General features: G+C 47.1%; 1 protein-coding gene across 4 annotated transcripts in view; it reads right to left on the bottom strand.

The window, feature by feature from the left end:
* Positions 1 to 5,575: 5,575 nt before the first annotated feature.
* The window catches only part of LOC118389808 (clathrin interactor 1-like), a 47,797-nt gene continuing 37,403 nt past the window's right edge, over positions 5,576 to 15,969 (bottom strand). Inside the window, exons 6-11 of one of the 4 annotated variants that reach the window (XM_052529451.1) lie at positions 15,384 to 15,564; positions 14,825 to 15,059; positions 13,739 to 13,820; positions 12,927 to 13,004; positions 10,475 to 10,680; positions 7,162 to 7,299 (exon numbers count right to left, since the gene is read on the bottom strand). In XM_052529451.1, coding sequence (XP_052385411.1) covers positions 10,520 to 10,680; positions 12,927 to 13,004; positions 13,739 to 13,820; positions 14,825 to 15,059; positions 15,384 to 15,564 — 737 coding nt within the window. In that variant the 3' untranslated portion in view covers positions 7,162 to 7,299; positions 10,475 to 10,519. Of the gene's footprint in view, positions 6,805 to 7,130; positions 7,300 to 10,474; positions 11,142 to 12,775; positions 13,005 to 13,738; positions 13,821 to 14,824; positions 15,060 to 15,383; positions 15,565 to 15,969 lie in introns of those variants that run through there. The other 3 variants (XM_052529450.1, XM_052529453.1, XM_052529452.1) reach the window with 3 other exon arrangements.

The following is a 15,969-nucleotide window of genomic DNA, read 5'->3' as shown; positions in this document are numbered from 1 at the left end:
AATGGAACCCAGTTACCTTCATAAATGGAACCAGTTACCTTCATAGTGCCCAAATGGAACCCAGTTACCTTCATAGTGCCCAAATGGAACCCAGTTACCTTCATAGTGCCCAAATGGAACCCAGTTACCTTCATAGTGCCCAAATGGAACCCAGTTACCTTCATAGTGCCCAAATGGAACCCAGTTACCTTCATAGTGCCCAAATGGAACCAGTTACCTTCATAGTGCCCAAATGGAACCCAGTTACCTTCATAGTGCCCAAATGGAACCCAGTTACCTTCAGTTACCTTCATAGTGCCCAAATGGAACCCAGTTACCTTCATAGTGCCCAAATGGTTCATAGTGCCCAAATGGAACCCAGTTAAAGTGCCCAAATGGAACCCAGAAATGGAACCCAGTTACCTTATAGTGCCCAAATGGAACCCAGTTACCTTTATAGTGCCCAAATGGAACCCAGTTACCTTCATAGTGCCCAAATGGAACCCAGTTACCTTCATAGTGCCCAAATGGAACCCAGTTACCTTCATAGTGCCCAAATGGAACCCAGTTACCTTCATAGTGCCCAAATGGAACCAGTTACCTTCATAGTGCCCAAATGGAACCCAGTTACCTTTATAGTGCCCAAATGGAACCCAGTTACCTTCATAGTGCCCAAATGGAACCCAGTTACCTTCATAGTGCCCAAATGGAACCCAGTTACCTTTATAGTGCCCAAATGGAACCAGTTACCTTTATAGTGCCCAAATGGAACCAGTTACCTTTATAGTGCCCAAATGGAACCAGTTACCTTCATAGTGCCCAAATGGAACCCAGTTACCTTCATAGTGCCCAAATGGAACCCAGTTACCTTCATAGTGCCCAAATGGAACCCAGTTACCTTTATAGTGCCCAAATGGAACCCAGTTACCTTCATAGTGCCCAAATGGAACCCAGTTACCTTCATAGTGCCCAAATGGAACCCAGTTACCTTCATAGTGCCCAAATGGAACCCAGTTACCTTCATAGTGCCCAAATGGAACCCAGTTACCTTCATAGTGCCCAAATGGAACCAGTTACCTTCATAGTGCCCAAATGGAACCCAGTTACCTTTATAGTGCCCAAATGGAACCCAGTTACCTTCATAGTGCCCAAATGGAACCCAGTTACCTTCATAGTGCCCCCAAATAGTGAAAATGGAACCAGTTACCTTTATAGTGCCCAAATGGAGTGCCCAAATGGAACCCAGTTACCTTCATAGTTACCAAATGGAACCCAGTTACCTTCATAGTGCCCAAATGGAACCCAGTTACCTTCATAGTGCCCAAATGGAACCCAGTTACCTTCATAGTGCCCAAATGGAACCCAGAAGTGCCATAGTGCCCAAATGGAACCCAGTTACCTTCATAGTGCCCAAATGGAACCAGTTACCTTCATAGTGCCCAAATGGAACCAGTTACCTTCATAGTGCCCAAATGGAACCAGTTACCTTCATAGTGCCCAAATGGAACCCAGTTACCTTCATAGTGCCCAAATGGAACCCAGTTACCTTCATAGTGCCCAAATGGAACCAGTTACCTTCATAGTGTGCATAGTGCCCAAATGGAACCAGATAGTGCCCCAGTTACCTTCATAGTGCCCAAATGGAACCCAGTTACCTTCAAATAGTCATAGTGCCCAAATGGAACCCAGTTACCTTCATAGTGCCCAAATGGAACAGTTACCCAGTTACCTTCATAGTGCCCAAATGGAACCCAGTTACCTTCATAGTGCCCAAATGGAACCCAGTTACCTTTATAGTGCCCAAATGGAACCCAGTTACCTTTATAGTGCCCAAATGGAACCCAGTTACCTTCATAGTGCCCAAATGGAACCCAGTTACCTTCATAGTGCCCAAATGGAACCCAGTTACCTTCATAGTGCCCAAATGGAACCCAGTTACCTTCATAGTGCCCAAATGGAACCAGTTACCTTCATAGTGCCCAAATGGAACCAGTTACCTTCATAGTGCCCAAATGGAACCCAGTTACCTTTATAGTGCCCAAATGGAACCCAGTTACCTTCATAGTGCCCAAATGGAACCCAGTTACCTTCATAGTGCCCAAATGGAACCCAGTTACCTTTATAGTGCCCAAATGGAACCAGTTACCTTTATAGTGCCCAAATGGAACCAGTTACCTTCATAGTGCCCAAATGGAACCCAGTTACCTTCATAGTGCCCAAATGGAACCCAGTTACCAAATGGAACCCAGTTTTCATAGTGCCCAAATGGAACCCAGTGCCCAAATGGAACCAGTTTATAGTGCCCAAATGGAACCAGTTACCTTCATAGTGCCCCAGTTACCTTCATAGTGCCCAAATGGAACCCAGTTACCTTCATAGTGCCCAAATGGAACCCAGTTACCTTTATAGTGCCCAAATGGAACCAGTTACCCATAGTGCCCAAATGGAACCAGTTACCTTCATAGTGCCCAAATGGAACCCAGTTACCTTCATAGTGCCCAAATGGAACCCAGTTACCTTCATAGTGCCCAAATGGAACCCAGTTACCTTCATAGTGCCCAAATGGAACCAGTTACCTTCATAGTGCCCAAATGGAACCAGTTACCTTTTATAGTGCCCAAATGGAACCCAGTTACCTTCAGTTACCTTCATAGTGCCCAAATGGAACCCAGTTACCTTTTATAGTGCCCAAATGGAACCCAGTTACCTTTATAGTGCCCAAATGGAACCCAGTTACCTTCATAGTGCCCAAATGGAAATGGAACCAGTTACCTTCATAGTGCCCAAATGGAACCAGTTACCTTCATAGTGCCCAAATGGAACCAGTTACCTTCAAATAGTACCTTCATAGTGCCCAAATGGAACCCAGTTACCTTCATAGTGCCCAAATGGAACCCAGTTACCTTCATAGTGCCCAAATGGAACCAGTTACCTTCATAGTGCCCAAATGGAACCCAACCATAGTGCCCAAATGGAACCAGTTCATAGTGCCCAAATGGAAGTGCCCAGTTACCTTCATAGTGCCCAAATGGAACCCAGTTACCTTCATAGTGCCCAAATGGAATAGTGCCCCAGTTACCTTCATAGTGCCCAAATGGAACCAGTTACCCAGTTTTCATAGTGCCCAAATGGAACCCAGTTACCTTCATAGTGCCCAAATGGAACCAGTTACCTTCATAGTGCCCAAATGGAACCAGTTACCTTCATAGTGCCCAAATGGAACCAGTTACCTAGTGCCCAAATAGTGTGCCCAAATGGAACCCAGTTACCTTTATAGTGCCCAAATGGAACCCAGTTACCTTCATAGTGCCCAAATGGAACCAGTTACCTTCATAGTGCCCAAATGGAACCAGTTACCTTCATAGTGCCCAAATGGAACCAGTTACCTTCATAGTGCCCAAATGGAACCCAGTTACCTTCATAGTGCCCAAATGGAACCCAGTTGGAACCATAGTGCCCAAATGGAACCCAGTTACCTTCATAGTGCCCAAATGGAACCCAGTTACCTTCATAGTGCCCAAATGGAACCCAGTTACCTTCATAGTGCCCAAATGGAACCCAGTTACCTTTATAGTGCCCAAATGGAACCCAGTTACCTTTATAGTGCCCAAATAGTGCCCAAATGCCTTCATAGTGCCCAAATGGAACCCAGTTACCTTCATAGTGCCCAAATGGAACCAGTTACCTTCATAGTGCCCAAATGGAACCCAGTTACCTTCATAGTGCCCAAATGGAACCCAGTTACCTTCATAGTGCCCAAATGGAACCCAGTTGGAACCAGTTACCTTCATAGTGCCCAAATGGAACCCAGTTACCTTCATAGTGCCCAAATGGAACCCAGTTACCTTCATAGTGCCCAAATGGAACCCAGTTACCTTCATAGTGCCCAAATGGAACCCAGTTACCTTCATAGTGCCCAAATGGAACCCAGTTGGAACCAGTTTCATAGTGCCCAAATGGAACCCAGTTACCTTCATAGTGCCCAAATGGAACCTTCATAGTGCCCAAATGGAACCAGTTACCTTTATAGTGCCCAAATGGAACCCAGTTACCTTCATAGTGCCCAAATGGAACCCAGTTACCTTCATAGTGCCCAAATGGAACCCAGTTACCTTTATAGTGCCCAAATGGAACCCAGTTACCTTCATAGTGCCCAAATGGAACCCAGTTACCTTTATAGTGCCCAAATACCTTCATAGTGCCCAAATGGAACCCAGTTACCTTCATAGTGCCCAAATGGAAGTGCCCAAATGGAACCCAGTTACCTTCATAGTGCCCAAATGGAAGTGCCCCCAGTTACCTTTATAGTGCCCAAATGGAACATAGTGCCCAAATGGAACCAGTTACCTTCATAGTGCCCAAATGGAAACCAGTTACCTTCATAGTGCCCAAATGGCCCAAAAACCAGTTACCTTCATAGTGCCCAAATGGAACCCAGTTACCTTTATAGTGCCCAAATGGAACCAGTTACCTTCATAGTGCCCAAATGGAACCAACCTTCAGTGCCCAAATTACCAGTTACCTTCATAGTGCCCAAATGGAACCCAGTTACCTTCATAGTGCCCAAATGGAACCAGTTACCTTTATAGTGCCCAAATGGAACCCAGTTACCTTTATAGTGCCCAAATGGAACCAGTTACCTTCATAGTGCCCAAATGGAACCAGTTACCTTCATAGTGCCCAAATGGAACCAGTTACCTTCATAGTGCCCAAATGGAACCAGTTACCTTCATAGTGCCCAAATGGAACCCAGTTACCTTTATAGTGCCCAAATGGAACCCAGTTACCTTCATAGTGCCCAAATGGAACCAGTTACCTTCATAGTGCCCAAATGGAACCCAGTTACCTTCATAGTGCCCAAATGGAACCAGTTACCTTCATAGTGCCCAAATGGAACCCAGTTACCTTCATAGTGCCCAAATGGAACCCAGTTACCTTCATAGTGCCCAAATGGAACCCAGTTACCTTCATAGTGCCCAAATGGAACCAGTTACCTTCATAGTGCCCAAATGGAACCCAGTTACCTTCATAGTGCCCAAATGGAACCCAGTTACCTTTATAGTGCCCAAATGGAACCCAATTACCTTCATAGTGCCCAAATGGAACCCAGTTACCTTCATAGTGCCCAAATGGAACCCAGTTACCTTTATTAGTGCCCAAATGGAACCAGTTACCTTCATAGTGCCCAAATGGAACCCAGTTACCTTCATAGTGCCCAAATGGAACCCAGTTACCTTTATCGTGCCCAAATGAAACCCAATTACCTTCATAGTGCCCAAATGGAACCCAGTTACCTTCATAGTGCCCAAATGGAACCCAGTTACCTTTATTAGTGCCCAAATGGAACCCAGTTACCTTCATAGTGCCCAAATGGAACCCAGTTACCTTTATAGTGCCCAAATGGAACCCAGTTACCTTCATAGTGCGCAAATGGAACCCAGTTACCTTCATAGTGCCCAAATGGAACCCAGTTACCTTTATAGTGCCCAAATGGAACCCAGTTACCTTCATACTTATAGTGCCCAAATGTGCCCAAATGGAACCCAGTTACCTTCATAGTGCCCAAATGGAACCCAGTTACCTTTATAGTGGGACTTTTGTTCTTTAAGCCCATACTTTCCAAGACATCTTTAATAGCGCAATAATACTTGTTTTTGCACACCAAAAATATATTTACAAATTTTGCCATTCCTGTTCTGAGTCCCGGCATGAAGTATGGTCAATGTGAGGTAATTCTTGAACTCTCTTCTGACATGTTTGAAAACAGAGACATGACAACATGAAAGTAGAAAAGGGACACAGTAACAAACATGTTTTCTGAAGTATTTATCTGGTGTTGGTAGAAACACCAAGAAAGTAGAATGTATATGCTTTCAACCATATACAAAATGTAATGTTAGATAAGCCCTTCCCGCCCAAAAACAAATTCAAACTCTTGATTACACACACACTCTGAATGTACAAAACATGAAGGACACCTGCTCTTTCCATGACAGACTGACCAGCCGAATCCAGGTGAAAACTATGATCCCTTAATGATGTCACTTAAATCCACTTCCATCAGATAGATGAAGGGGAGGAGCCAGGTTAAAGAAGGATGTCTTGAGACGTGGATTGTGTAAGTGTGCCATTCATAGGGTGTTAAGTAGTTTGTGCCAGGCGCACTGGTTTGTGTCAAGAACTGTAACGCTGCTGGGCTTTTCATGCTCAACAGTTTTCCTTGTGTATCAAGAATGATCCACCACCCGAAGAACATCCAGCCAACTTCACACAACTGTGGGAAACATTAGAGTCAACATGGACCAGCATCCCCTGTGGAAAGCTTTCGACACCTTATAGAGTCCATGCCCTGACGAACTGAGGCTGTTCTGAGGGCAGAAGGGAGCGCAAGTCAATATTAGACATTAGATATTTCTCAAGTAGTCCGCGTATGCAGCTTTCCGTTCATAATGGTGTGTTCTGAACAAAACTCTTCCACACAAATCCTTCAGCTCTCTCATTTCCCGAAGTTGCAGAAGTTCGGGAAGGCAGGGTTGACCATGGGCTGCCCTATGCCCATCCCTGGCATACCCAGGGTGCCCACAACCATGTTCATAATTCCCTGATTGACAGGCTCCCATTCGCCCACTCCTCCCATTCGCATGGCGCCCATCCCCATGGTACCCGTTGCCATGGTGGGAGGCATGCCTAGGCCCATGGCACTGGCGGGCATCATGAGGTTGGTGGAAAGTCTGATGGGTGTGGCTGTGGCCTGGATGTTCAGATTCAGGCCTCCAAACCTCTGAGTCAAGTTGATGGGCGGCTGGACTCCTGAAAGCAGGGGATCTGAAATGACAAATATGGTGATTACTGTCAGTTAGACCTTCTTGCAAGACACATAGACATTGACATTACAAGTTTGTTTTTATTTTACCTTTATTTAACTAGACAAGTCAGTTAAGAACAAATTCTTATTTTCAATGACGGCCGAGGAACAGTGGGTTAACTACAGGTTGAGGGGCAGAACAACAGATTTGTACCTTGTCAGCTCGGGGGTTTGAACTTGCAACCTTCCGGTTACTAGTCCAATGCTCTAACCACTAGGCCACCCTGCCGCCCCAGTTGACGGTCAACACAGAGAAATACGTGATGACAGTGAGTTAATAACAGACCTTGCTGTAACATGTTGTTGAGGCTGGGCTTGCAGGTGGTCATCTGCATACCAGGAGACAGGAAGTCCAGGCTGATGTTGACGCTGGGGTCTGACCATGTGGGGGGGAGGCAGGGCTTCTGGAGCTCCACGTGCTGGGGCAATAAGTCCCCTTGCATTGGTCCAAAGTTCTACAACAACCCAAAGAAGAAACAACACAAAAACACAGGCCAGGTTATCACAATCATCTATCCTACAAATCACACTACATGAAAATATGAAAGCCCATAGATGCTACACTACCATGACCAAAAGTATGTGGACAACTGCTAGTCCAACATCTCATTCCAAAATCATGGGCATTAATATGGAGTTGGTCGCCCTCCTTTGCTGCTATAACAACCTCCACTCTTCTGGGAATGCTTTCCACTAGACGTTGGAACGTTGCTGCGGGGACTTGCTTCCATTCAGCCACAAGAGCATTAGTGAGGTCGGCACTGATGTTAGGAGATTAGGCCTGGTTCGTAGTTGGCGTTCCAATTCAACCCAAATGTGTTTCGATGGAGTTGAGGTCAGGGTACTGTACAGGCCAGTGAAGTTCTTCCACACCAATCTCCAAAAAATATTTCTGTATGGACCTTGCTTTGTGCAAGGGGGCATTGTCAAGCTGAAACAGGAAAGGGTCTCCCCCAAACTGTTGCCACAAAGTTGGAAGCACAGAATCGTATGCTGTAGTGTTTAGATTTTCCTTCACTGGAACTATGGGGACTAGCCGGAACTATGAAAAACAGCCCCGGAACATTATTCCTCCTCCACCAAACTTTACAGTTGGAACTATGCATTGGGGTAGATAGCATTCTTCTGGCATCCGCCAATCCCAGATGTGACCGTCGGACTGCCAGATGGTGAAGTGTGATTGATCACTCCAGAGAATGCGTTTCCACTGCTCCAGGTGCACTGGAGTCCAATGGCGGCGGGCTTTACACCACCAGTCGACACTTGGCATTACGCATGTTGATCTTAGGTATGTGTGCGGCTGCTCGGCCATAAAAACCCATTTCATGAAGCACCCGACGAACAGTGCTGATGTTGCTTCCAGAGGCAGTTTGGAACTCAGTAGTGTTACAACCGAGGACAGACGGTCCCGTTCTATGAGCTTGTGTGGCCTACCAACTCACGGCTGAGCCGTTGATGCTCCTAGACATTTACACTTAACAATAACAGTACTTACTGGAGGTCGACCGATTATGATTTTTCAACGCCGATATCCCGATATTTGGAGGACAAAAAAAGCAGACACCGATTAAAATCGGCTGATTTTTTTAAATGGGGGGGAGGCAATGACAATTACAACAATACTGAATGAAAACTTATTTTAACCTAATATAATACATCAATAAAATCAATTTGGCCTCAAATAAATAATGAAACATGTTCAATTTGGTTTAAATAATGCAAAAACAAAGTAAAAGTGCAATATGTGCCATGTAAGAAAGCTAACGTTTCAGTTCCTTGCTCAGAACGTGAGAACATATGAAAGCTGGTGGTTCTTTTTATCATGAGTCTTCAATATTCCCAGGTAAGATGTTTTAGGTTGTAGTTATTATAGGAATTATAGGACTATTTCTCTCTATACCATTTGTATTTCATATACCTTTGACTATTGGATGTTCTTATAGGCACTTTAGTATTGCCAGTGTAACAGTATGGCTTCCGTACCTCTGCTCGCTCCTACCTGGGCTCGAACCAGGAACACAACGACAACAGCCACCCTCGAAGCAGTGTTACCCATCAAAAAAAAGCTTGCAGAGCAAGGGGAACAACTACTCCAAGTCTCAGAGCGAGTGACGTTTGAAACGCTATTAGTGCGCACCCCGCTAACTAGCTAGCCATTTCACATCGGTTACACCAGCCTAATCTCGGGAGTTGATAGGCTTGAAGTCATAAACAGAAGAGCTGCTGACAAAATGCACAAAAGTGCTGTTTGAATGAATGCTTACGAGCCTGCTGGTGCCTACCATCGCTCAGTCAGACTGCTCTATCAAATCATAGACTTAATTATAACATAATAACACACAGTAATACGAGCCTTAGGTCATTATTATGGTATCATTAGGTCATTAATATCATCTCGAAAACAAGACGTTTATTCTTTCAGTGAAATACGGAACCGTTCTGTATTTTATCTAACGGGTGGCATCCATCAGTCTAAATATTCCTGTTACATTGCACAACCTTCAATGTTGTCATAATTACGTAAAATTCTGGCAAATTAGTTCACAATGAGCCAGGCGGCCCAAACTGTTGCATATATCCTGACTCTGCGTGCAATGAACACAAGAGAAGTGACACAATTGGTTCACCTGGTTAATATTGCCTGCTAACCTGGATTTATTTTAGCTAAATATGTGTATTGATTTTAAGAAAGGCATTGGTGTTTATGGTTAGGTACACGTTGGAGCAACGACAGTCCTTTTTCGCGAATGCGCACCGCATCGATTATATGCAACGCAGGACACGCTAGATAAACTAGTAATATCATCAACCATGTGTAGTTATAACTAGTGATTATGACTGATTAAGTTTAATGCTAGCTAGCAACTTACCGTGGCTTCTTACTGCATTCACATAACAGGCAGGCTCCTTGTGAGGCAGGTGGTTAGAGAGTTGGACTAGTTAACTGAAAGGTTGCAAGATTGAATCCCTGAGCTGACAAGGTAAAAATCTGTTGTTCTGCCCCTGAACGAGCCAGTTAACCCACTGTTCCTAGGCCGTCATTGAAAATAAAAATGTGTTCTTAACTGACTTGCCTAGTTAAATAAAGATTAAATAAAGGTGTAAAAAAAAAATATATATATATATATATATATATATATATATATATATATATGTACATTTAAAAAAAAATATCGGAAAAATCGGCATCCAAAATGACCGATTTCCGATTGTTATGAAAACTTGAAATGGGCCCTAATTAATTGTCTATTCCGATTAATCGGTCGACCTCTAGTACTTACAGTTGACCGGGATAGCTCTAGCAGGACAGACATTGATAGGATGCCACTGAAAGGTGGCATCCTATGACGGTGCCACGTTGAAAATCACTGAGCTCTTCAGTAAGGTCATTCACCTGCTAATGTTAATATGTGGAGTTTGCATGGCTGTGAGCTCGATTGTATACACCTGTCAGCAACGGGTGTGGCTGAAATAGCAGAATCCACTGATGTGAAGGGGTGTTCACATACACTATATATACAAAAGTACATCCTTTATATTCACAACGTAGACCTTTTGCACGATAATGAGGCACTTCCATCTATAACAATGTTTCATGTAGTGAGGAGGAGTCCTGTGAGCCACCTGTACCTGTGATCTGGAGATGGGCAGGTCGGTGTTGGCGACACCCACACTCTAGGTACCACACATGGAGAAGGTCATGCTTTGGGAGGCGGTGAGGGAGGTGTGATTGGAGCCAATCAGGTCAAATAAGTCAACTGAGGGTGGGGTGGGGGCCGGCGGACTGGAGAACGCATTCCAATCCCCAAACTCACCCTTCCCACTGGACCCTGACCCTAAGGAGTGAAGAGTGAAGATTTCATTATCCACAGTGTTCAGCATTTGCAAAAAGGTGTAGAGAAATGAACAAGGCATGAGGCATGTCCTGTTCTTTTGTAAGGGGGACGTCTTTCACCTTGTCAGGCAGCAGGTGAACAGTAGAGGTAACAGAGATCGCCCCAAGGGGAGTACCAGCACACACAGCCCAGTGGGATCACTCATCAGGACCAGAGGGTACTGCACGGGACCACAGGGTACTGCACGGGACCACAGGGTACTTCACGGGACCACAGGGTACTGCACGGGACCACAGGGTACTGCACGGGACCACAGGGGGACCGGAGGGGGACAAGAGAGGGGACTCCCCCTAAACACCTCTGTGGCATGGCTGTTCACCTCTTCAGTTTTCCCCTGCTACCAGGTTTATGAAAATGTTTTCTGCTGGAGTTATTGGGAAGTGGCCTGCCTCAGATTGAAGCTGTAATACAGACAGCAGAGTGTGTTCAGACGATGGAGAGGGATAGTGTTCAGACGATGGAGAGGGGTAGTGTTCAGACGATGGAGAGGGGTAGTGCTCAGACGATGGAGAGGGATAGTGCTCAGACGATGGAGAGGGGTAGTGTTCAGACGATGGAGAGGGGTAGTGCTCAGACGATGGAGAGGGATAGTGCTCAGACGATGGAGAGGGATAGTGTTCAGACGATGGAGAGGGGTAGTGCTCAGACGATGGAGAGGGATAGTGCTCAGACGATGGAGAGGGGTAGTGTTCAGACGATGGAGAGGGATAGGGTTCAGACGATGGAGAGGGATAGTGTTCAGACGATGGAGAGGGGTAGTGCTCAGACGATGGAGAGGGATAGTGCTCAGACGATGGAGAGGGATAGTGTTCAGACGATGGAGAGGGATAGTGCTCAGACGATGGAGAGGGATAGTGCTCAGACGATGGAGAGGGGTAGTGTTCAGACGATGGAGAGGGATAGTGTTCAGACGATGGAGAGGGGTAGTGTTCAGACGATGGAGAGGGATAGTGTTCAGACGATGGAGAGGGATAGTGTTCAGACGATGGAGAGGGATAGTGTCCAGACGATGGAGAGGGATAGTGTTCAGACGATGGAGAGGGATAGTGTTCAGACGATGGAGAGGGATAGTGTTCAGACGATGGAGAGGGATAGTGTTCAGACGATGGAGAGGGATAGGGTTCAGACGATGGAGAGGGATAGGGTTCAGACGATGGAGAGGGATAGTGTTCAGACGATGGAGAGGGATAGGGTTCAGACGATGGAGAGGGATAGGGTTCAGACGATGGAGAGGGATAGTGTTCAGACGATGGAGAGGGATAGGGTTCAGACGATGGAGAGGGATAGGGTTCAGACGATGGAGAGGGATAGGGTTCAGACGATGGAGAGGGATAGGGTTCAGACGATGGAGAGGGATAGTGTTCAGACGATGGAGAGGGGAAGGGTTCAGACGATGGAGAGGGATAGGGTTCAGACGATGGAGAGGGATAGGGTTCAGACGATGGAGAGGGATAGTGTTCAGACGATGGAGAGGGGTAGTGTTCAGACGATGGAGAGGGATAGTGTTCAGACGATGGAGAGGGATAGTGTTCAGACGATGGAGAGGGGTAGTGTTCAGACGATGGAGAGGGATAGTGTTCAGACGATGGAGATGGATAGTGTTCAGACGATGGAGAGGGATAGGGTTCAGACGATGGAGAGGGATAGGGTTCAGACGATGGAGAGGGATAGGGTTCAGACGATGGAGAGGGATAGTGTTCAGACGATGGAGAGGGATAGTGTTCAGACGATGGAGAGGGATAGGGTTCAGACGATGGAGAGGGATAGTGTTCAGACGATGGAGAGGGATAGGGTTCAGACGATGGAGAGGGATAGGGTTCAGACGATGGAGAGGGATAGTGTTCAGACGATGGAGAGGGATAGTGTTCAGACGATGGAGAGGGATAGTGTTCAGACGATGGAGAGGGATAGTGTTCAGACGATGGAGAGGGATAGTGTTCAGACGATGGAGAGGGATAGTGTTCAGACGATGGAGAGGGATAGGGTTCAGACGATGGAGAGGGATAGTGTTCAGACGATGGAGAGGGATAGTGCTCAGACGATGGAGAGGGATAGGGTTCAGACGATGGAGAGGGATAGGGTTCAGACGATGGAGAGGGATAGGGTTCAGACGATGGAGAGGGATAGGGTTCACACGATGGAGAGGGATAGTGTTCAGACGATGGAGAGGGGAAGCACAGATGTACCGGCTGATGAAGGGAGACTGGCTGAGGCAGCTGGGGAGGAGAAGTCAGCAAAATCACAGATGAGGTCTGAACTTCCACCTGGATGGTGCACGCGCACACACACACACACACACACACACACACACACACACACACACACACACACACACACACACACACACACACACACACACACACACACACACACACACACACACACACACACACACACAGAGAACAGTATCAGTGGAGGAGATGAGGATGTCGTCTCCCCTCCCTCTCTCCCAGTATATGGCTGAGCGTGAGACAGGCCCGAGCTCTTTTGGATGGAGAAGGCAACGTCACGAGGGACCGCAGCAGCTCTCTGTGTGTGAACATGCAGCATTCACTCCCCAGCAAAAACTGGCTCAGTCTCAGACAGCTGGCCATGCCATGCTCTTCCTCCCTCTCCTCTACTCGTCTTCCCTTCCCTCCCCTCCCGTTTTCTCCCTATGCTGTCTGGAACACTGGTCTGACATCTTAGGCTGCCTGCTCCTCTCCTCTCCTCTCCTCTCCTCTCCCTCTCCTCTCCTCTCCTCTCCTCTCCTCTCCTCTCCTCTTCGCTCCTCTCCTCTCCTCTCCCTATGCTGTCTGGAACACTGGTCTGACATATTGGCATCTTAGGCTGCCTGCTCCCTCCCCTCTTGTCTGTGGTGATTCTGGAGGAGCTACATCTCTATGGCTTTAAGACACCTTACTTTAGAGTGCTATCACTTTATATATAGCGACCTCTTCTCAATGTGTGTACCACTGTGGCTGACTGGCTCATTAGATGAGTGAGTGATAGGTCTCACCTGCTGGTGCAGTCTGACTGGACTCAGCGTCCACCATAAGAAGGTCTGCAAGGCTACTGCTTGAAGAATGGCTAGCAGACGTCTGAAGAGGGCACAGAGAATGAGATAAGGACACACACACAAGCTGTTCACTTTTAATTTGAGTTGGAATAACAAATGGTGCTACACTTCCTAAAGCTGCCACAAGAGAGCAGCATTAGTCTAGAAACAGTTTGAATAAGGCAGCCCAGGAGCTCCTCCTGTTCTCTGATCCTGCTGCCATCCGTTTCTATCATGTCATTAGACAGTCAGAAGAGATGAAACACAGCTTTCTTCTGTCTCACGGGAGACAACCATCTTGTGTTTCAGTCTCTAGAAAACCTCAAAGATGAAAATAGATTCCACAGACAACTCAACAGTGTCTCTATAGGCTTCAAAAGAAGGTTCTGTTGAGTATACACAGCCTATTGACCTACATTGACGTGCAGGATCACTAGTTCAGAGTGAGATACAGGGAGGTCAGGGGTCAGAGTGAGATACAGGGAGGCCAGATTGAGAAACAGGGAGGCCAGAGTGAGACACAGGGAGGTCAGAGTGAGACACAGGGAGGTCAGGGGTCAGAGTGAGACACAGGGAGGTCAGAGAGACACAGGAAGGCCAGAGTGAGAAACAGGGAGGCCAGAGTGAGACACAGGGAGGTCAGAGTGAGACACAGGGAGGTCAGAGTGAGACACAGGGAGGCCAGAGTGAGAAACAGGGAGGCCAGAGGTCAGAGTGAGACACAGGGAGGTCAGGGGTCAGAGTGAGACACAGGGAGGTCAGGGGTCAGAGTGAGACACAGTGAGACACAGGGAGTTCAGAGTGAGACACAGGGAGGTCAGAGTGAGATACAGGGAGGTCAGGGGTCAGAGTGAGACACAGTGAGACACAGGGAGGTCAGAGTGAGACACAGGGAGGTCAGAGTGAGACACAGGGAGGTCAGAGTGAGACACAAGGAGGTCAGAGTGAGATACAGGGAGGTCAGGGGTCAGAGTGAGATACAGGGAGGTCAGGGGTCAGAGTGAGACACAGGGAGGTCAGAGTGAGACACAGGGAGGTCAGAGGTACCTTTCCGTTGTCTGCGTCCAGCCTGCCCCTGTCCCCTGTGTAGTGAGCAGCGGCCCCTAGATCCACGGTCTTGGAGCGGATGCCGCCACGTTTGCGTGTGGTGGTGGTCTCCGTTGCATGGCTGATCTGGATGCTCGTGGTCGTAACAGTCTCCTCCTCGTCTCTGAACTCCGACAGCTTCTCTGACCCAGACACCGGCCGGCTGTTCTGCGATACCCTGTCCTCCTCGTTGTCACTGGGGGGAGAAAGAGAACAACAACACACACATGAAAGAAATGCTCTATCAATAAATAGATGTATTGCCTTAAGCCAGCTTTTCCCAAACTCGGTCCCGGGGACCTCAGGGAGTCCACGTTTTGTTTTTTTGTGCGAGCACTACTCAGCTGATTCAGACAATCAAAGCCTGATGAGTTGATCATTTGAATCAGCTGTGTAGTTTTTGGGGCAAAAACCAAAATGTGCACCCCCTGGGGTCTCCGGGAGCGTGTTTGGGAAATGTTCAGCATTACATCTCCATTTTCGTTTTTGGCCTTTTGCACTTCAACAGACTCAGGAATACCTGATTCTGTCGGGCGAGTCATCCCTCTCATTCTTGCGGAACTTGTTGATAGTGTCGTCGATGGTGCTGCCGATCTTGTCGCTGATTTCTCCCAGCTTCTCACTGAAGGGGAAGGCTCCTTTGCTCTTGTCACAGTCCTCATCCCACTTCCCCTTGGGCTCGGAGTCAAACATTTCCCCCGCTGAGGGGGAGGAGAGGGGCAGAGAGGGGGGAAACAGGGTTACAGGTTTATGCTGAAAAATCAAGTGTGGTTTGGTACCATTAACGTGTTTTGTAGCTATGCTGAGTGAGCCTCACTTCACTAACATAATGAGAGCCGTTGTGGGACTGCACTGCATCTATCTGGAATGCCAATTAAGATGTGCAACAGATAATTGGTTATTCTGCATTGAAAATGGATGGGCCCATTGACAACACAAGCACCGCACAGCTACAGTGTGTCTGCTGAAACAGAGCGAGCATCTCTATGTGAATGTCGCCATCGCAGTGTTATTTTGATCCTGTGCGACAAAAATAATCCCCCCCCCTGCCACATCATTAATTGACAAAATGGGAACTCTGGTTTGACTAATGAAGTGGGAAATCA

The sequence above is a fragment of the Oncorhynchus keta genome, chromosome 11, assembly GCF_023373465.1.
Source record: "Oncorhynchus keta strain PuntledgeMale-10-30-2019 chromosome 11, Oket_V2, whole genome shotgun sequence".
NCBI classification, from domain to species: domain Eukaryota; kingdom Metazoa; phylum Chordata; class Actinopteri; order Salmoniformes; family Salmonidae; genus Oncorhynchus; species Oncorhynchus keta.
This window is presented reverse-complemented; position numbering and strand designations above follow the sequence as displayed.